At 46.8% G+C, this 22,130-nt stretch overlaps 1 protein-coding gene across 2 annotated transcripts in view; it reads right to left on the bottom strand.

Annotated features, from left to right (window-relative positions):
* The window catches only part of LOC146178401 (sodium-dependent proline transporter-like), a 117,140-nt gene that overhangs the window by 15,072 nt on the left and 79,938 nt on the right, over positions 1-22,130 (bottom strand). For both annotated transcript variants that reach the window (XM_084578239.1, XM_084578240.1), the window contains exons 2-7: positions 19,543-19,831; positions 7,383-7,514; positions 5,941-6,110; positions 4,633-4,685; positions 2,470-2,841; positions 1,925-2,052 (exon numbers count right to left, since the gene is read on the bottom strand). In XM_084578239.1, coding sequence (XP_084434365.1) covers positions 1,925-2,052; positions 2,470-2,841; positions 4,633-4,685; positions 5,941-6,110; positions 7,383-7,514; positions 19,543-19,831 — 1,144 coding nt within the window. The remainder of the gene's footprint in view (positions 1-1,924; positions 2,053-2,469; positions 2,842-4,632; positions 4,686-5,940; positions 6,111-7,382; positions 7,515-19,542; positions 19,832-22,130) is intronic.

Genomic DNA, 22,130 nt, shown 5'->3' with positions numbered 1-22,130 from the left:
TGATCATTTCACAATACGCGATGGCCTCTTATACCGTCAAAAATGTCTTTCTTCCGGCCGCAAATGGCTGCTTGTCATTCCTCGACACTTGCGTTCAGAAATTTGTGCTTCATTTCACACTGACCTGCAAGCTGCTCATGCTGGAGCATTAAACACTTATACTCGGCTTCGCGTGCGTTACTACTGTCGCGGAATGCACACCTACGTCTGCAAGTTTGTCCGCTCATGCCTTGATTGTCAACGCCGCAAGGTCGGCCATCGCCATTCCACCGGTCTCATGCAGCTTCTCCCTTGTCCATCAAGTCATTTCGACCGAATAAGTATTGACCTCTACGGCCCGCTTTTCTACACTGCAGCCGGAAACCGCTGGGTCATTGTAGAGGTAGATCATCTCACCCGCTACGCCGAAACCGCCGCTCTACCTGCTGCTACGGCACGCGATGTTTCCGCCTTCATCTTACACCGCTTCATCCTTCGTCACGGAGAGCCACGGTAACTGCTGAGCGACCGTGGTCGTGTATTTTTCTCTGAAGTAGTTTCATCACTTCTGCAGCCATGTAGCATCACCCATCGCACTACTACGGCCTACCACCCTCAGATTAATGGTCTGACTTAAAAATTCAACCGCACCCTAGGCGACATGTCAATGTACGTGGCTGCCAACCATTCCAACTGGTACACATTGATACCCTTCATCACGTATGCATACAACACCGCTACGCAGACCACTACGGTATCCTCGCCATTTTTCCTATTATACGGACGTGAGCCATCTTCACCACTCGACACACCATACTTTCTTACCGGCCCGATTCGTCTGAGCCACCACCGTGTCTGAATCCTCTAGAAACGCTGATGAGTGCAGGAAGCTCGCCTGTTCGTTCACGTCTTCCGACCAGAGCCGACTGAAAAATCATTTTGATGCCGCTCACGCCACCGACAGCTTTCTTCCGCAAGCCCGTGTTTGGCTTTAACCGATCACCCGTCAACTACATTGTTGAGTCTGTCACGCCTTCGCCAGACCTTCGACGACGTGGGCGTGAGACCGTCCATGTCTATCGGTTAAAGCCATACTACGACCCAGACGTATTGTTGTCCCCTTTAGTCGCCAGGATGGCTCCCTCTTCTCCTGGGGGATGATTGTAAAGATCACCTGACACCAGCGCGCCGGCATGAGACGCGAGCACCAGCTGTTCGAGCGAGGCCCTACAGGCGCCTACCTACATTAAAGCTCATTATGCAGCATTTAACTTGGACAAAATTCAGCATTGCGGGCATGTCTATTTACTTCGATACAAGAGCCAACGAAAGATCAATACTCGGCGATGTCAGCTGCCAGCTACCACCTGCCAGCATCATGCCTGTGATGTCTCGCTCACAACTTCAATGCCGGATTTTATGGATAAGGAGGCCTTTATAACGCTGCTGTATTAATGTGTGACAGCAATTCAGTAAGAAGTACAGAGCGTACGAGAAAGTAGATTAATCACGGAAATTTCGTATCACTGTCTCAGCTGCAACACACTTTTTTTAGATCAGTAAAACTAAGTTTCCCAAATTCTCTGCGATTTTTCTGTTTTGTTTAATGTGTTCATTTGTTTGCATGTATATATTTCAAGTAGCAGGAGACGTCACATACCACAGAAACATTGACCAATGAACAATACAAGATGTCAATGTAAAGGTGTAGAAAATTGCGTTTACAAATTGAGGTTACAAGATTGAAAGTAAAAAGAAAAGAAAAAAAAGAAGAAAAGCTGCGGTAATAGCGACGTCTCTGGGTAGGGGACGATAAATAGGAGAAAAAAGAGAAGGGATAAACGCAAAATGAAGGGAAGACATAGGAAGTAGGAAACTGAAATGCAAACATTATGAATGTGAGTAGGCTTTTCGAGCAATGGGCGGTTAAGAAATGTATGCTCACCGCCTTGGGCGACGTCTTTCACGTCGATGTTTCCCAGGTCGTGAGCCATGGCTCCAAGGACAGAGAAGATGACCATCCCCGATATGATACTCGTGAACGTGTCCAGTACACTCACGATCATGGCGTCCCTGCGGCATCAAAGGACAATTAACCCAACGAGTTGTCAGAAAAAGCGTCTAGTGTTAAAATCTTACTTCGGCAGTTTACTAAGTAGCCAAGCGAAGTGCACCCCTAAAACATAACAGCAACGCGGAAAACGCCCGCAATATTGCCGTGACCATGAGTCTACACCACGGTGCGAAACGCAGAGCACAGTTCAGCTCGCCCTTTACAACATGATTCAGTAGGCGTCAGGGGAAGCTGCAATTAAATTTTCACGGTGGGCTACTAAGTTATTGCTGTAAGGCTCTCGTTTCAGCGCAAGCAAAACCTGCCTCAATCCCCTTTACGTGACCTCAGGGTGGGACCACTGCTTGATACATCGCAATTCACATCGGTGATCGACAAGGACGTACACAACGTTTCAAGACTATCGTTGAGCGTACCTGAAGACGTTGTTGGAGAACTTGTTGTAGCTGCTGTACATGATGAGTCCACCCATTGACAGGCTGAGCGAGAAGAACATCTGTCCCGCTGCGGCCTGCCAAACTTTGATGTCCAGCAGCCGCTCGAAGGAAGGGGTGATGAAGTAGAGGACGCCATTGATGGCGCCAGGCTGGCATAGTCCCGTTATCATGAGCGTGATGAGGATGACGTATGGGAAGGTGGCGGCGAAGTAGACCACCTTGCCCGAGGTCTTAATGCCTTTCACAAGGCAGGCTACTACGATGATCCAGCTGAGCAGGAGACACAGAGCCAGGTCCCACTTGACACCGCCAAGGTCATCGATGCCGTCGCTGATTTCCAGAACGTAGCGCCTGGAGCACATGACTGTCTTATCGACTGATCGTCGAGCTTGGCTCTCTGTACTGGCTTTAAATCAACATAAGCTTTGAATCGCAGTTTCTATATTCTAATGTCTAATCTGTAACGGAGGACTATTAAATTTTATTGGCTTAAAATGTACTATAACTTACCATCTGCATTAGGAAAACAAATAACTTCAGCCAGTTTGTGGAAAGTTATTATTAGACAATAAAGGTTTGATCTGGTTTATGACTGTTTGGTATCGTTCTATTTGCCATTTCTCTGTTCGTGCGCGTTCAAGCTAAGAAGCTATTGATTGCCATGAACTCTTTATGCGTTGGTTTTTACATTGATAAAATTCTTCTAAATCGATCAGACTATCATGTTACGTATTGCAAGAAATGCTTCGTAAACCTGGTGATAAAATTCTTGGTCTTTCCTACTTTCCTGATATCCGTAACTGTTTAGGCCAACCAGTTTCATCCATGTAATCTAATGAATTAAAATTTTGCGGTCGATTATTTGATTGAGGGTTTGTTATTTCGTTAGCTAGATTTTTGAATCTTATGGTGAATAAGCGACTAAGGACATCATGTGCTAACACAAGCGTTCATTTGATTATTTACTGATAGATCAAAAACAAAAATCAAAATCGAACAGTACCGACTCCCGCTGGCGGTCATTATGTGGTTTAACATATATTGAAGCTGAGTATGTATTATGCCGCATTTTTATCACGTCGCCATACTGAGGCTATGCACTAGGCGAGAGGGCGGTTATGTCAAGAAAACCTTTAGTTGAGTGGTGTCTGCACATATTTGTCTTTTTTTTTTAATTGGAATAGTCTCTAAAATTTGATATTTAGAGCGTGTGCACCGCGCCATCGCTGAGTATCATTCTTGACTGCTATTAATGCAAACAAAAACACTAGGTCCTTATGCCATGAACTGAGGTGTCCAAAATTAGCTGTGGTTAAGCTCCGGTTAAACCTGGATGTAATCGGAAGCTTCTTTTGCCTGCTACATTATTCCACTATCACGGCCTACCAGTGTAGGGCGCTACATTATTGGGGACACTTAAGCTCAGCCTTTAAGGGTGTGACGCGAGAGCGTAAGCTACCAGCCCACATATAAAGTCACGCTGTAATCAATTCGTATGAACACGTCTGCGTGTCCTAGGGGTAACGTGAATATAAAGGGTTCTGGCAGGCTGATTCTCATATCACCCTAGCATATGAAAAAAGAGGCTCGAGTTGGCGCTCTTTCAGGCAACCACCGGTACCGACGCTGAAGGCTCGAGCTGGCTGGCGTAGTGAAGCTTCCACTTCAAAAACAGGTCAAGATAGCCAGAGGACCAACCATGATATCCTGGAAGGTTGTCCGCAAGTATCGAGATGCATTTTTCATCAGATCACTGATGACGTCATTCACGAAGCCATTCACTGTGCCCTTAGCAGCGCAATACTTCCACGCATGCACTTTCACAAATGCGCTGCTCAGTAACCGGTCATTCACTCAGCGAGTGTTGCATATCGTTCAATCAAGCATTCAGTCACGTACAGGATCGTCCACTCCTGGTTGAAACTCAATCACTGTCTTCAAAGCGCCATTGACCTGGCGGTGCAGTGAAGCTAGGTTATGCGAAGCCCCACCACCAGGTCGCTCTGTGTTTGCTTCATATGCGGCTGCGTCGGACGCAATGACGCTTTGAAGACAGCGATCGCATTTCAAGTAGAAATGGACGACCCTGCACACTTATCGTGGCTGAGCATCACTGAAACAGAAAAAGACAGAATCACTTACTCCCAGTAGACTTGGCTGGACGGCTTAGTTTCGTTCAGGTTAAGTTCAGACGTCTACGAGAAGGAAAAAGAAAAATGTTTTGAACAGGGCTGCAGTTTTATGTGATATTTGCTCACATGACATACGCATAAATTACCCAGTCACCGATTTCGACGATCTTTCCCTGAAGCTTGACCTTAAAAGCCTAGCCTCGAACCGAAAGCGAAATGAAACGAGGCGTGCTAGAGCCCGTATTTCGCATTAGGCCAACTTAGCTTAACCAGTTTCAATATTTTGGTTTCTTTTAGTCGTTTAATTATCTAAAGCAAGCGCTAACTTATCAGTAATACTAACAAACTGAGTCGCCGTAACAACTCAGTGGTTATGACACTTGACTGCTGATCCCAAGGACACGGGTTCACTTCCAGCAGTGGCGGCCGTAGACGGCAGCAAAAAGCAAGGCGCCAGTGAATTTTCAGAGTCACTTCACGTCACTGCACGAAATTTTCGAATCAAGCTTTTAATACGGCTTCCTTCATAGCCCAACCCGTTTTGAGACGCTTACACTTTTTAAACCAGACCATAGGAAACATCATTGCCAATACATATTTACCTGCCAGTGTAACCTATTTTAGCGGGGTAAGTTGGTGTTGATGCCGCAAGTAGCAGTCTCAATTATATATGAGGTTTTGCGTACGGCTTTTGCCCCGTTTTATGTAAAGGTAGTCTCAAAAAACACTCTTAGGCCGACTACCCACCTTTCTCACGAGAAATATGACGTCACACTCTACCGGAAAAATCCTAAGACTCACAATAACCTCATACAGATTTCTCATATTAAGCTCATACAAATCTCATATAATCTCGTATATTTGTCATACGCTGAATGATATTTGTATGAGATTATATGAGATTTATGCGAGTTTAATATGAGAAATCTCTATGAGGTTATTGTGACTCGGGGTTTTTTCGCTAGGGATGCATGCATGCATATTAAAAACGCCGCGGCAACCACATCGACACTTTTCAAAAATATATAAATATCAGGTGTCAATTTCAAGAACGTAGTCTCAAACTGCTTAAAGGGCTTACACTATCTGGTGCCAACTACGATTGCACGGGTTCATGATTACACAGCCTTTCTAAAAGAACGCCATCGGTTTGATCGGCTATCACGGGAGGATAGTAAACCTTCAAGAAAAGGGTGCAATAGTACAAAACGGGGCAATATGAAGCCACAAACAAACCACTCACTACGAGCTAAGATAAACGACTGTGCATTCAGAATACAGCAAGACGTGAGAGATGTAAAAGGCAGCCTTTGCTCACGTTCTGGGTGCGCACGAAGCAGGGCGTTGTGTTTGCCCAGAGCGGGTCGCAGCGCGCCCACGGCACTTCCGATTGGAATGTGGACGCTGTGTAGTAGAGGGTGTAGGCCATGATGACGTTGTAGTATATCGCCACCACCAAGGAGACGCACACCATGGCGAAGCCCACACCTGCGAAGCCCACACTCTGTCACAACACATGCGGAGAGATAAAAAGCTCACAACACGCAACAAGGAAGTATACAGCTTCATCATTCCACTATTATGGAATAGCTAACCAGCTTTATAGTTGTGATCATTCTTCGTTTTCTGATGTCCGCTAATACTGGTGCAATTATTCATCAGGAGCCGTGTTCGCATCTCAAAAAGCTTTTTTTTTTAATTAGTTGCGGAATTCCTTTAATCACTTGGTATGTGCAAAAGAAAGTTTGAGTTGATCAGAATGGTGCATGCTCGATCATCGAAGAATCCATTCGCCTGTGTTACTTCATCCACGGCGAAAGCAGTCTTCAGAAGAGATATCCACAGCGCTTTCATAAAGCGTTTATCGTCTTGAGTAGAACTAGGGAACATACAGCGACTGGTCACAGCGCCAGCTATTCTGCCATGATTAACCCCGAGACATTTACAATTCGTTTATGGATGGCGTCTTTGCATCCTCCTTTCTTATTTTCGCAGTAACATAATTTCTGATTTTTAAAAGCTATAAATTTTCACCACAGCCAAACTCGATTGTTTAGCGTTTGGCGCCTTAGACCTTTGCTGAGCATACTTTGCGCGCTGAGAATACTCTCAAAGCACCAGCCTGTAAGAGACGCAAAGCCCGTTAATGCACGCACTCTCGCCAGAAGAGGCGACGAAGAAGCTACAGGAGAGTCGCGCGCTTCTTAATGCTTACAAAGGTGAAACCAGCGAAGACAGAGGCAGGACATGACAGAGGAGATATTGTGTGTGTGCGCCTCCCCTGTCCTGTCCGGCGTCTCTTTTCGCTGGTTCCACCTCTTGAGCTTTCAACTACCACCAAGGGCAGCGTGAATAAACGCGGTTTCGGCGCAGTAAATAAACGTCATTACTGATGGTGATAGTGAGTTCCGAAACACTTCCGGTATTTATGGAGTAGTGTTTGTAAGGGCGCCGGTAGCGCAGGAGCAGACGATACGAGGCGCATTTATAAAACATCTATTTGATAATTGGCTGATGTGACACACACACGCACACACACGCACGCGCACACTCACAGCTATCGATTTATTTACTGTTGGCGCTTTCAAAACTGAAACCTCCTCTACCAGATTCTTCTTCACGGAAGTGATTTGGTGCTCAATAGCAGTGTTTCTAGAAGAAAGATGATTTGTCACAACTGTGCGTACCGTGTCCCACACACACAAACATGGGTTATATGAGTGGCATTGCCACGGGTACAGCAAAGCGTACGTGCAATACCTTTGCAGATGGGCGCACAGGCCCATATGGTGAGCGGTCCCTGACCGGCGAACTGTCCGAAGGCGAGTTCCAGGAAATACATGGGCTTGCCGGCCAACAAGAGCATGATGAGATACGGGATGAGGAAGGCGCCTGTAGGATGGAATCAAACACACGGGAGATGAACTGTGTATATAGACAAGAATGAGGTCATCAATGCCACAACACTGCCGATACTCCGTGAGAACGAGCCATTTATGCTTCGTACGTCAGTTCTGAACCAGATAAAAGGACAGTTTACCCCTCAGGCGCTTCTCCAAGTGTGCTCCAAGTGTGTTCATTTTTAGAACAACGGTGGCATTTACGCCCTTCTTCAGGGTTACATTTTCTGTGTCTCTCTCTCTTTTAACACAATGCCGCAGTATCTCTGGTTGACTGAGAAGCAGGCGTAAAAGTTGCGTATTGCGGATCGCGAAAACGTTTCTGTAAAATACTGCAGTTCAACGCCAAACTATGGAAACTTGGCAGGGCAACATGTCAAAGTCACCGATAAACGCAATATCAACGCACGTCGCGTGCGCTGACCCTAAACAGGTGGTTTTACAACACACACAGATGCAAGTAGGGAAATCGATAGCCGCTCACTGAAAATGCAATACCATGAAATACCAGTTGTCGGCATCAGAAGAACCGGGAAGTCAAGGTCCCCTGCTAAATAGACAAATATCAAGACACAAGAGAAGCCTTACAGTGGCTGCTATAGACGATTTCAGTTTCGATGCCGCAGCCATCTTAATTTGATGGTGGCGCCCCGTATGACCTAAACTGTGAAATAATGCCCCGGCTCCCCTTGACGCCGTCACGGGCTGTGCGTACGCTGTTGATGCTGCGATAACGGCAGTGTAGAAGGGCTGTTTCGCGGTACTCGGAAAGCTAACCGACACCTTAGCGCTATTTTCTCTTTTATTATAGCACGCCAGCACACCACATACTATGCATCTGGCATTGCGGCACCAGTTGGAAAGCGGCCGGAGCTATTGCAAAGGACGTCGCTCCACTTCCGCATGCCGAACTCGTCACACTTAACGTCACACTTAACTGTGAGGATGTATCTGTTGTATCTTTCATATGATACATGTATTTTCAGTGATATTTTATTGTTACAATTGTAACTGTGCACACAAACACACAGCCAATGAACCTTACGGGCAGCTACCGAAAGCGGAATATACAGACACCACGAAACATGCTTTCCAGTCATCGCCGCATTGATTTAACGTGAAGTGCGATCTATTTCATGTCGTGTATGTTCTCTCGACAGAGCATATTGATATCCAATGTTGCGCTGCTTTCATGTCGCATTACCGGCATGGGCAGCGTTCACCGCTGTTACGTCGCTAACCGCTGCTATTGCGTACCGAGCTTGACGAATGCATCCATGTCTGTGCATGGTGCGCCGGCGACCGAGTGCGAAAGGCATACGGTCTAGCTGTCCCGCTTCAACAGTGTACTTTCAGTTAAACCACGGTGCAAGAACAGTAAATAAAATAAGCAGTGTCTAGAGTACCAGCTGACGACGTTTTTATGCAGCCTTGGTGGCATAAAAAACGTCAACTGCAAACTGTTGCGTATTCATGTCGATAAGAAAGTTGTGCGGCATGCAGGCGGCCTTGATCACATAGTCGATGTTGCACGGCTTCAAATGAACGGTGCGGAGCAACACTCTCCATCTGGCTGCGGTGAGCCCAAAGGCATTCTCTGCACACCTCTGGGTTCTTTTCAGCCTGTATTGAAGACTGCATTCGCGTCTTCTAAAAACGTCAACTGCAAACTGTTGCGTATTCATGTCGATGAGAAAGTTGTGCAGCATGCAGGCGGTCTTGATCACATAGTCGATGTTGCACGGCTTCAAATGAACGGTGCGGAGCAAGTCTCCATCTGGCTGCGGTGAGCCCAAAGGCATTCTCTGCACACCTCTGAGCACTGTTCAGCCTGTAGTTGAAGACTGCATTCGCGTCTTCCAAAAACGTCAACTGCAAACTGTTGCGTATTCATGTCGATGAGAAAGTTGTGCAGCATGCAGGCGGTCTTGATTACATAGTCGATGTTACACGGCTTCAAATGAACGGTGCGGAGCAACACTCTCCATCTGGTTGCGGTGAGCCCAAAGGCATTCTCTGCACACCTCTGGGCTCTGTTCAGCCAGGGGTTGAAGGCTGCATTCGCGTCTTCAAAAAACGTCAACTGCAAACTGTTGCGTATTCATGTCGATGAGAAAGTTGTGTAGCATGCAGGCGGTCCTGATCACATAGTCGATGTTGCACGGCTTCAAATGAACGGTGCGGAACAACACTCTCCATCTGGCTGCGGTGAGCCCAAAGGCATTCTCTGCACACCTCTGAGCACTGTTCAGCCTGTAGTTGAAGACTGCATTCGCGTCTTCAAAAAACGTCAACTGCAAACTGTTGCGTATTCATGTCGATGAGAGAGTTGTGCAGAATGCAGGCGGTCTTGATCACATAGTCGATGTTGCACGGCTTCAAATGAACGGTGCGGAGCAACACTCTCCATCTGGCTGCGGTGAGCCCAAAGGCATTCTCTGCACACCTCTGGGCTCTGTTCAGCCTGTAGTTGAAGACTGCATTCGCGTCTTCAAAAAACGTCAACTGCAAACTGTTGCGTATTCATGTCGATGAGAAAGTTGTGCAGCATGCAGGCGGTCTTGATCACATAGTCGATGTTGCACGGCTTCAAATGAACGGTGCGGAACAACACTCTCCATCTGGCTGCGGTGAGCCCAAAGGCATTCTCTGCACACCTCTGAGCACTGTTCAGCCTGTAGTTGAAGACTGCATTCGCGTCTTCCAAAAACGTCAACTGCAAACTGTTGCGTATTCATGTCGATGAGAAAGTTGTGCAGAATGCAGGCGGTCTTGATCACATAGTCGATGTTGCACGGCTTCAAATGAACGGTTCGGAGCAACACTCTCCATCTGGTTGCGGTGAGCCCAAAGGCATTCTCTGCACACCTCTGGGCTCTGTTCAGCCTGTAGTTGAAGACTGCATTCGCGTCTTCAAAAAACGTCAACTGCAAACTGTTGCGTATTCATGTCGATGAGAAAGTTGTGCAGCATGCAGGCGGTCTTGATCACATAGTCGATGTTGCACGGCTTCAAATGAACGGTGCGGAACAACACTCTCCATCTGGCTGCGGTGAGCCCAAAGGCATTCTCTGCACACCTCTGAGCACTGTTCAGCCTGTAGTTGAAGACTGCATTCGCGTCTTCAAAAAACGTCAACTGCAAACTGTTGCGTATTCATGTCGATGAGAAAGTTGTGCAGCATGCAGGCGGTCTTGATCACATAGTCGATGTTGCACGGCTTCAAATGAACGGTGCGGAACAACACTCTCCATCTGGCTGCGGTGAGCCCAAAGGCATTCTCTGCACACCTCTGAGCACTGTTCAGCCTGTAGTTGAAGACTGCATTCGCGTCTTCCAAAAACGTCAACTGCAAACTGTTGCATATTCATGTCGATGAGAAAGTTGTGCAGAATGCAGGCGGTCTTGATCACATAGCCGATGTTGCACGGCTTCAAATGAACGGTGCGGAGCAACACTCTCCATCTGGCTGCGGTGAGCCCAGAGGCATTCTCTGCACACTTCTGGGCTCTGTTCAGCCTGTAGTTGAAGACTGCATTCGCGTCTTCCAAAAACGTCAACTGCAAACTGTTGCGTATTCATGTCGATGAGAAAGTTGTGCAGAATGCAGGCGGTCTTGATCACATAGTCGATGTTGCACGGCTTCAAATGAACGGTGCGGAGCAACACTCTCCATCTGGCTGCGGTGAGCCCAAAGGCATTCTCTGCACACCTCTGGGCTCTGTTCAGCCTGTAGTTGAAGACTGCATTCGCGTCTTCAAAAAACGTCAACTGCAAACTGTTGCGTATTCATGTCGATGAGAAAGTTGTGCAGCATGCAGGCGGTCTTGATCACATAGTCGATGTTGCACGGCTTCAAATGAACGGTGCGGAGCAACACTCTCCATCTGGCTGCGGTGAGCCCAAAGGCATTCTCTACACACATCTGGGCTCTGTTCAGTCTGTAGTTGAAGACTGCATTCGCGTCTTCAACTTGCTCTCCTGGAAACAAGCTCACGAGGTGCTTGCATGGTGAAAACGTGTCACCAGCACCTTCATACCACGCAGTACGTTCTGAAAGACGCAGGAACGATACTCGAGCAGCTGGTCCGGCTCAAAGCTGTACTTGTGGATGATGCGCATCTGCTTGAGGAAAGTGCTCTTGCCGCTTTCGCCGGCACCCAGCAGCAGTAGCTTCACCTGTCGCCTGAACACTTACTTGTCCTTCTGGATCATCTTTTTGACCTTATGGCTGCGCTGGAGCGACTCGAGCTCTTCGGGCCCGTACTTCAGGCCGTAGAGTCAGCCGCACTGCGCCAGCAAACCTATCCATGATGACAGTTCCGTGATGACGACCGCGTCGCGCTACTGTCGTTCAGTGGGCCGCCGCGGCCGCTGCTCGGTCGTCCCACCACCGCTCGATCACGCCGCGCTCGTTATTTCGCACAATGATCGTGTCAGTAGCCGCACGAGATAAATGTCGGCCCAGCGCCGTCGCCACGGCCCGTCTCCAAACGCACAGTCCAGCCAGCGCCATTACAGCCCTACAGCCACCCAGCCGCCTTGCCCACCAACATGAACAGCATATCGCCATCCCGTCGTAGCAGCATCGTTTGCACGGCGTAATGTTGAGCAAAACGTCGAAAAACGCGTGCCCCCAGCTCCACCATGAGCGAAGACGACAAATTTGCACCACTTACAGCAGCGCTTACGAAAGCAGCGCCGCCCGCTGGCGCGGCGGACAACAGCACTCTCGCCGGGCGCTACTCCCTAGTCATCGCTAGTCTAAATTGTTTCACATCGAAGGCACATCCGAGGGCGCTTTGTAATTGCTCGGAGCTAAACTCGTGGAACTACCTTACTGCCGATCCCATTGTATCAGTAAAATAAATATGGTAATTTCGGTGACGCCTTAGCAGCGGAACCAGCGTGCCGACGATGAGCCACGCGCCGAATCAGCACGTTGGCACCAGCGGCAGCTGGCTGTGTTGAGAAACATGTTTGCTTTGCAATTATCAACAACACGGTATGGGTCAGATATCCGCAAGAAAGATGTTTGTTTGTTTGTTTGTTTTTTGTTCTGCAGTAGGCTTATTGTTTATATAAAAAAACAGATTGTTTAAATAAAAACCTTTAGAAGGCCTCAACGACACCTTTCCTTGAAATGTAAAAAGGTGTGTCATCAACCAAAACTTCAACGCTCGCAAATGCGCCTTTACTGTTATGGCAATCTAGCTCCTGTCACCTACAGGGAAGTAAGACGCACAGGAACAGAGGAGAAGGATTAAAGCCGACTCGTGTGCTAATGTTCTACAGAGTTTCCGCGGCTACCTAGAAGTACAAGAGCTTCTGAGTGCGCATATTCCAGATGAAGCTCATAGCATGCAACCCCCCCCCCCCCCCCCCCCCCCCTCGGTATGGCGCAGTGCACTCTTGTTGCCTGAGTGCACATCTCTCCCCCAGGACAGGGCCGAGGCGAGGAGAGACACTGTTTACTCACAGTCGGCGGAAGGCATGCACGCGAAAGTGAAAAAACGTGGCGTGGGAGAATTTCGGAAGGGAAGAAGAGAGAGAGGAGGGTCTCTCGGGGTTCCCCGCGTGCTCACTGAGGCCTACTGCAGAAGCAATGCGAGGTCTCGCCGACCCACTTAGGCGTCCGGTGAAGGGGACAGAGGGTGATTGAACCCAACGTGCCTGTTTGTATAACGCTCGGTCGCCGGTAACCGCACTGAACCAGCTAGCACGCGATGGGGCAGTCGCACGCTACGCGGAGTTTGTCGAAATTACCATGAGAGAAAAATGCGCCACATAATACGCGAATTTCTCAAACGGCTTTTCAAACGCCGCTGGAATGCCGGCAAAATGTGATTCCGTATTTGACTTGGCTGGTCTAAAATGTAGATTCTGCCGTGCAGATCTAGTAGACGTTATGTTCTCCAATCTGTAAATAAATTGATTTTGTGCAGCACTTCTTGCACATTTACAAGTTTGGCATGAGGCTCGCTTGTACGAAAATTATTGAAGCATTTCTTTTGAGGTTTGCCTCTAGAAAAAATTGAATCGTTGCGTTTGAATCCCTAGCTGTTTACAGCCCAACGCATTACCTGCTATCTAGTGGTTGATGATGTTCAGCACTTTTCCCCCTCTCATGAAAAACTCTGGCCTGAGAGGCAGACAAAAAGAATGAGAAATCCTTCAGTTCCAGAGTGATACTAGCAGTGAGAGTTTCCAGAAGCCGCGAATGATGTACTGGAATTCAACATCAGTCTCGTCCCCTTAGAATTGTCTGACATTAAATGTCATCATCATCATCATCATCATCAGCCTGACTATACCCACTGTAGGGCGAAGGCCTCTCCCATATTTTTAACCCGGTTCTGTGCTAGCTGCATCCACTTGACTCCTGCGAACTTCTTAACCTCATCCGCCCACCTAACTTTCTGCCGCCCCCTGCTACGCTTTCCTTCTCTTGGAATCCAGTTTGTTACCCTCAGCGACCATCGGTTATCCTCTCTTCGCACTACATGTCCTGCCCATGTCCATTTCTTCTTCTTAACTTCCGCTGGAATTTCAGTAACTTGGGTTATTTCTCTGACCCACTGAGTGGGTCAGAGAAATGTAATGTGAACAACACGAACTGTAGTTCTTAAAAAGAACGCATTGTTGGGCTAGTTGGTGACAGCAAATATACTGTACGAAAGTATTCGCACCGGCATCAAATGAGCAGGGACGTGCAAAGTGCAGAGCATGGACCGATAAGCTTTGCCTTTGTACGAGGTGAGGCTAAGAGCGATATCTGTCGTACCCCATGTGGGAAACAGGAAATGGGGGGTTTGGGTTTAAACTTATGAATTATAGGCCGCGCTTCACCTTCGCAAAATGATGTAACAATAATACACGCGAGCAGCTAATTCATTCATCAGTCTATACTGCATCACAATGGTTGATAGAGGATGCGGCGCATGATGTTTACATGAGCAATGAGATTTATCCGGCAAATACGCGAAAGTGTTATTTTCCTATGGCATGGTACGATTCTATATGCAAAGAAATGACAAGTTTCTATTGCGGAGTGACCATTTCCTTTCAGGTGACATTAAAAAGTATCACGATGATTACGATGCTCATACTTCGAAATTTGAGTGCAGCTCATTTAGCAGCAGCAGCAAAAGAAGAAGAAGCATTTCTTTCGGTCTCTTCTCCTTGCAAGGCAATGCGTGACCGGCGGTGACAATCTGTCCTACAAACTATCGCATGCGGGAGTTTTCATCTTCATATTTGAAGGCGGCCCAAATGGGTAGATTTTTGTTTTTCTTTTTTCGCAGAGCTAAAGAGAAGGCGATGAGATAGCGCAGCAGCAGGCGTTTGGTGATGCCTGCCTCGGTGAGACCCGCACTCTGCCCGGCGGGTCGTATACCAACACCCTTTAGAGAACTTATTCTCTAGAGGGTGTACCGGGTGCCCGATAAGAGGGCGGCGCAGAGCTTTCTCTTCTGGGAAACTCTCTTTTGGCTCGTGACTCTCTTTCGCTCGGTTACACAGTCCCCAACGGCGCATAAGGGCTGCACTCTACAACAGATTGAATGTCCTCTTGACATTTTTGTTTTTTCAACTGAAGCTCTCGAGCTCAGCAGGACCATCATAGCATTGAGGAGTGGACATTCCTACGCCGCTTCGAGTCTTGCTTGTCATTTGTAGAGGATGTGACGCGTCACACGCGGGATACAAGCGTCTCAGCCAACTACCACTTGTCAGATCGTGATTTTTCGAGGCTGCGGGGCTTGAAACGGTCGACGCCGCCGACACTGCAGGTGAAGGATTTCTTCCACATGGGAATGTTCTCGCTTTAAAATTAGATTGTGGCCGAGTGGAGCAATCATGTTGGCGCTCACTGTACATCAACTGACAGGCATATGTGAACACTGTGACAATAGGTGGTAAATGGCCCCCTACAAACACAAAGTAAACCTTCTTGGACGCATACACCTAAATCATTCCTTACTCCCACCCGGTATCGGAAACTCTCCCGCATGTCCGAATCATCCTCGACCCGATGCAGATTTAGATCACTGTATTTGCTCCGTTGCCATTCAGTCGATGCCCTCATTTTCCACACCAGCGTTACAGGCTTGGCCTCGAACCAGCTGGACCAATTACATCGGTGACTATGGCTCAGGGCATTCTCGACGCCAAAGCTCCCTATTTGCCTCTCATTCGCTCAAGGCTATTTCGTATGGCCAGCAGGAAAACATGCTCGCCGAGCATTAGGTGAAAGCCGACATTTTCCAGTGCAACGTCCTGCAACGTATGTTTGTACCGCTGTGATGAGTCTACGGTCTCAGCGTTCACCTGGCACGTGGGAAGCGCGGGCACGATTTCCCGCTTTATCGGGCCTTAGAAAACGGTTCTCCAATGAAACTCTATCCTGGCCTGAAAATGAGCTGCTGCGAAATGCTCGGCAAAAAAAATCTGTCTCTGGCCCAACCTCGCGCAAGCCAAAGACAGGTTAAGCATGTGACACTTTGACCTAGAATCTATCAGCGCTTTTAGAGTAAACCCATCTTCACTACTGCGGAAAACTAAAACAAAAAATTAGTTTCTCAACTATTTCTCTTACATTGACGAGCAATTGTTATCATCGACCATTAATTTTTTACGGATCTTTTAAAGAGTTACACGTATTTTAAACATGTACACAAAGAGAAAAAAATCCACTGATTAAACGAACACCGATAAAAATGGCTGCCTGGAAAGACGTTTTTCACATATGCATCCTTGTGGTGAAGGGCAACGCTTTTTCGAGGCATTTTCGTTGTGCGGATAAAGTCGAACTGCTGCTCTACTACTGCCGCTTGTTCTGAGCCAAACGTGCTCATGGCCAGAGAGTGGTTGCACGCGTTTGTCCGTGAGATATGCTGTGGTAACCAACTTGAGCAAGCCAGCTGCCGAAAACCGAGTTACTCTTTCGGTGCCTATACTGCGATTAGTACTGCGACTGCTGCGGTTAGGAGAATCTCCTCCCGGTGACAAATTTGCGCCCTTCTTTGCGGCAGTTCTAGCAATTCTAGCCTGTTTGTATGCTAACCGAAGTTGTGGCGATACCGACCTGACTTACCGTAATTAACTTTTTATCACTTTTTCTTTATTTTTATGTTTCTTATTTTTTATTTTTGGTTAGTCTTGCCTTGTTTTCGTTATTTTTGTTTATTTCGTTCTTTTTTTTTTTGTTTTTACCCTTATTTTTATTACCTTGAGCCCACTAGGCTACGTATACGTGGCGGTGTGCTGTTAGCGTAGGCTGCCGTTGACAGTGCTCTCGTTCTTCCTAGCCCCATATCTCCCCTCGGCGTCCTTACGCTAGACTAGGAGAATTGTGGACTTATTATTATATGCGATATTTACTTACTATAGTGGTTAGCATAAAGGTGCGGCGGTTCGAATCCTAGCGTGGGAACGATTCCCTTGCTTTTCTTACTTTCTCGTGGTGACGCATCCTAAATATGCCACTCATGAGGCAAAGAACGCTTTCTCGTTAAAATTAAACCGCTGGCTGACAGAGCTCTGTCAACAAATAGTTAAGAAGAAAACGTAGACGCAGTAACTATTAAGGGCGAGGTTATGAGAAAACAAAAATGCTTGTTAGGAAATTAAGCACAGTCCCGTTCGTTCAGCATTGCGGAAAAGAGGCGACTATATAAGAAGAAAGTGCGCGCATCCGTGCAGTTGTTTTGTCCAGCAGTCACTTGTTATTTGTTTATTTATCGCTGCAAAGCTAACGACTCGAGTGTTCTACTCTGCGCATCCCGATGCACTGGTATTTGGAGGTTTTTTTTGTCTTCGAAGCCTGTAAGCTTCTTGGTTTCACATCCGTTCCTTCATCTAACTCGAGTTCCTTGTATCTTGAGCAGCCACGCAACTAAAATGAAACAAGGGTGCATATTTAATTGACCGCAAAGGCACGCGCCCACTTGCATACTGCGTACTCCTAGCGCAGCTCCAAAGGCGATAAATCATCGTTGCGGAAGCCACTCAGAGCTCCGGCTCTGTGCGACCTTGGCATCGCTCAAACAGGTGACTGCCTTTTCTCATCCAGGTGTATTCTCAAGAAACACTGCGATCGAAAAAGACGTGGCCGGGGTACAACTATTCATCTCATTCTTCACCTGCACGCGCTTCCAAGAACACGGGACACTATGAGTAACGCTTAAAGGCCTGCATGCGAAGGCGCGAAGTGCACAGAGAGGCGGTGGTCTTTCGTTATTTGACCTCGCCGTTCCGCAATAGGCGAGAACGGGGGAAATCCGCGCCGCCTACGTGTAGAACGACATTTATTTTATCCTGCTAAGGGACTCGTTCCAGGCCCACAAGTTGCCAGGCGCTGCCTGCAGTGCGACCTGACATCGAGGCTGCTAAAGTAAATGCATAATAGGCGCACAATGTGACTCTTTTCAAATATTCGTACTTTCCTGATGCTATACGCGAATGGAACGTCTCAGTAATTGTTCTTATGCCATTACGAATTTGTTCCAATTCCTTTTGTGCTTCGCTTGGGGTAATTGTCCTTCGCCTAATTCTTGTCCCATATGCTCCTCATTGTGGTTTAACTGCTATACGTACTTTCTAAAGAAGAATTCAATGTCATATTTTGATATGTACTTTGATTAATTATCATTCCTATATATTGTCTTTGTACTTTTGCATGCCCTCCCTGTTACGATCCCTAATTGAATTTTTTTCTTTATGAACAATACATAATCTGGTTGGTTGTTTTTTGCAGTTCAAAAATGAGCTCTTTTAGCTCCACTTTTATGAGCCGGAATAAATAAAACATTTTCACTATATGAATAAATAAAATATTTATTCATACCCCCAAGAAACTGCTTATTTTGCGACGGTAAGCGCATAGTCAACGGTGTGAACATGCATCACCGTAAAGCACCTCTTTCTTGCCGCTAGAGCAGGGAGATAGTTCAGAATGGCTATAAGAACAAGAACTGAAGTGTAAATTAAAAAAAAGAGAAGCATAAATAAATGCGGTCGTTAGTTATATTTATTTTGGAAAGGCGCTAACCACCATTAGCCTTAAAAAAGAATGTCAATATCCATCCATCGTGCTAACCACGTATTGCAAACAAATCGCCGGCCTCAGCCCTGCTATTCGTATTCGAATGATAAACGAATGTGATCTCCGTCCGAAGTGTATGTCACTACGGTGAGAGAGGCGGAAAGAGTAGACTCTACGTTTATAGGCTCACAAGACTTCAGAGTGGGCTTTGTCTTTCTGATTCGAAAACATAACTGGCCCGCATAATACTAAAAATAAAATGATCCTTACTTTTATCTTTATTGTTGTTCAGTCAATAGTACTACCAAAGTTGCTCACGGAAAGCATTGGCGTCGATTATACTACCGGTAATGCGAAAAATGAGCTCTAACTGGCACGCGATTACTGAAAGATGCAGTACACGCGGGATGCATGCCAGCATCCCCTCTCACACTCGGTTGCACGGACGCGTAATGACTTCGAACACGAACGGGTGCCTTCACTTTGTTTGTTCTGGGAAAAGCGGCATGATGGTGGCCCCAACAGGTGGCATCCCATGTGAAGGGCCCTTGGGAGCCCCCATCTTCCCGGCAACGTTTCGCCGCACGAATGTTCTCCGGCGACGAGCATGCTTTGCCCGGTAACCTTCGCACAAGGCACAAAAAGTTAGCGCTGTAATAAATACAGACATAATAAAATACAGTTCTCAATAAGCGAACACACATGCGTCAAAATGGGATTCTGCATACGACCAAGTGATGTGTGGCAATTACCGAAGAAAGAATGTACATACAGCTGCAAACATGTGACGTAGACCCCAACATAAATTGCAAAATTTTTAGCTGCCGCACATATAGTGCCGATGGCAGTGCCGTCTCTCCGGAGCATTTCGAACTGTCCCTCTATTAGGTTATTTTGGTCGGCTTCTACGACTCCTCAAGTATGACGTTAGGATGCCCAAAGTTATTCTAGCGGCATAATAATCAGCAAAACCTACCTCCTCCATTCTGGTAGGCCAGGTAGGGAAAGCGCCAGACGTTGCCGATGCCCACGGAGAGGCCGACGCAGGAGAGCAGGAACTCCCAGCGACTGCCCCAGTTGCCCCGCGAGGTGATCGACGCCGAGCGCTCCCTGAGGGTGGGCGGGGGACCGAAAGGGTCCTCGTCCTCTTCTTCCTCGCCCTGCGCCGGCTTCTGCTCCGGCTTCACCGGGGCAGGGGGAGGTTGCGCCGCAGGCCCATCATAGCCGTTCAGGTGCACTGGAGTTAGTGTCAGGGAACCTGAATTCTGCGTCCGCAAAGAGAAAAAAAAAGGAGAGTTAATTTCCTTAAAAGGCTTAGATGAGGCGTTGCTCACGTTCATGGTCTGTAGCAACTCTTAATTAGGCTGGAGTTAGAAACGCAGGCGTGAGTACAAATGCCACGTCCTACATATTAGCTGCTCAAGGAGGAGGGAAGCAGACAAAATCAAATGAGATGAACAGTGGCAATGGAGAAGTTTCATTTTTGCATAGGAAGAGATAGTTTGGCGAGTAGTATAGGAACAGGTATATATTCAATATAACAATATATATATATATTGTTATAACAATATATAACAAGAAGAATACGATTGGGATGGAGCGCATTTGGCAAGCACTCGCAGATTATGACTAGCAGCTTACCGGTATCGCTCAAGAGGAAAGTATACAACAGTTGCATCTTGCCTGTACTCACCTATGGGGCTGAAACGTGGAGGCTAACCAAGAGAGTTCTACTTAAGTTGAGGACAACCCAGAGGGCTATGGAACGAAAAATGGTAGGGGTAACATTAAGAGATAGAAAGCGTGCAGAGTGGGTCAGAGAAATAACTCAAGTTACCGACATTCTAGTAGAAATTAAGAAGAAGAAATGGACATGGGCAGGACATGTAGTGCGAAGAGAGGATAACCGATGGTCGCTGAGGGTAACAAACTGGATTCCAAGGGAAGGAAAGCGTAGCAGGGGGCGGCAGAAAGTTAGGTGGGCGGATGAGATTAAGAAAATCGCAGGGGTCACGTGGATGCAGCTAGCACAGAACCGGGTTAAGTGGAGAAATATGGGAGAGGCCTTCGCCCTGCAGTGGGTATAATCAGGCTGATGATGATTATGATGATGATATATTCAATTCAATTCAATTTATTTTCAACTCGAGGTTGAAGGCCCTCAGGCGAAAAAGCTGTTCTAGAACAGCTTGAAGAGTGCCTGAGGGCCCATACATGGCAGCAGTTGTCCCACAGTAAATTACAGTGTAGACTCACATCAATTTAACATCAGTTCAAACATAATCTAACAAAAATTCAGAAGTACAGTAATTAACAAAACAGTAGTTATTCACGAAAATTATAAGAAATTTGCGTTATGCCTCAATTCACAATGAAACTTTTAAAGCACTACAGAATTCTAACACGTCAGTACAACTCCAATCACAAAGTGAGCATAGTTATTGAAACATAAGTAGTTCATTTGGTTGCAAAATAATGTCGCATTCTTTTTTTATTGAAAGTCTCGAAATATATAGGTATAAACTATCACAATATGCCGAGCCATCGCCCACCACTCACTTCAGGCAAAATATCAATTGTTTTGAAACCACCGAGTCATCGCCTACCCCTAAAAAACACAAACGTTGGGTTATCCGATTTGCGAAAAATACCCTCCCGAACGACGAAACGAAAAAGAAATTAAAACGAAAGACGGGGCACAGTGAAGCTTTTGTTCACGCACCGGTTCCGAAATTTTGCAACCCCAAGGTGAAAAAACGGTGGGGCTTAAGAAAAATAACGAAGGTAATTATTTTGTTTGCGAGTGCAAGGAAGTCTGTTCGCGCCCGATACGAAACAGGAGGCCACTAACTGTGTACCGTGATCTGCATGGCTGGTACAGACGTTGTGGCAATCCCACTGCCGAACGAAATAAATGTTTGAGTGCCTTCCCTACATCCCACTCTTATTCTCCCAGTTGATTCCCTTTCGTCGCCCGGATCTGCGGTCACCACCTGTACTAAGTAGACATACTCGCCGACCACTTCCAATGCTTCGTTACCTATTTTAAACTACCTATCCCAAGCTGTTTAGCATTACCTTGGTCTTCTGAATATTGATATACAAGCCTACCTCTCTACTTCTCCTGTCTTGATCATTTATTATTAGTTGCAGTTGGTCCCTGAATTACTTAACAAGGCAATGTCATCAGTGAATCGCAGATTACTGAGATATTCTCCATCGACCCTCATCCCTGTTTCCATTCCAAGTGCACGAATACATCTTTTAAGCAAGCTATGGGTAGTACTGGGGAGATCGTGTCTCCTTACCTAACACCTTTCTTTGTGGGAATTTTGTTGCTTTCTATATGCAGAACTATGGTTGCTGTGCAGCCACTATCATATCTTCCAGTACCTTCACGTACGGCTCATCTATACCCTGATTTCGCAGTGCCTGCATGACCGCCGTGGTTACTACTGAGTCAAATGTTTTTTTTTTTTTTTGTTATCAATAAATACTATGTATAAGAGCTGGTTATATTCCGAACATCTTTCTATCACCTGGTTGGTGGCCCAGATATGATCG

This window comes from Amblyomma maculatum, chromosome 9 (assembly GCF_055883805.1).
Source record: "Amblyomma maculatum isolate TAMU_Amacu chromosome 9, ASM5588380v1, whole genome shotgun sequence".
Taxonomy (NCBI): Eukaryota; Metazoa; Arthropoda; class Arachnida; order Ixodida; family Ixodidae; genus Amblyomma; species Amblyomma maculatum.
Note: the sequence above shows the minus strand (reverse complement) of the source record. Positions and strands in the feature narration are given on the sequence as shown.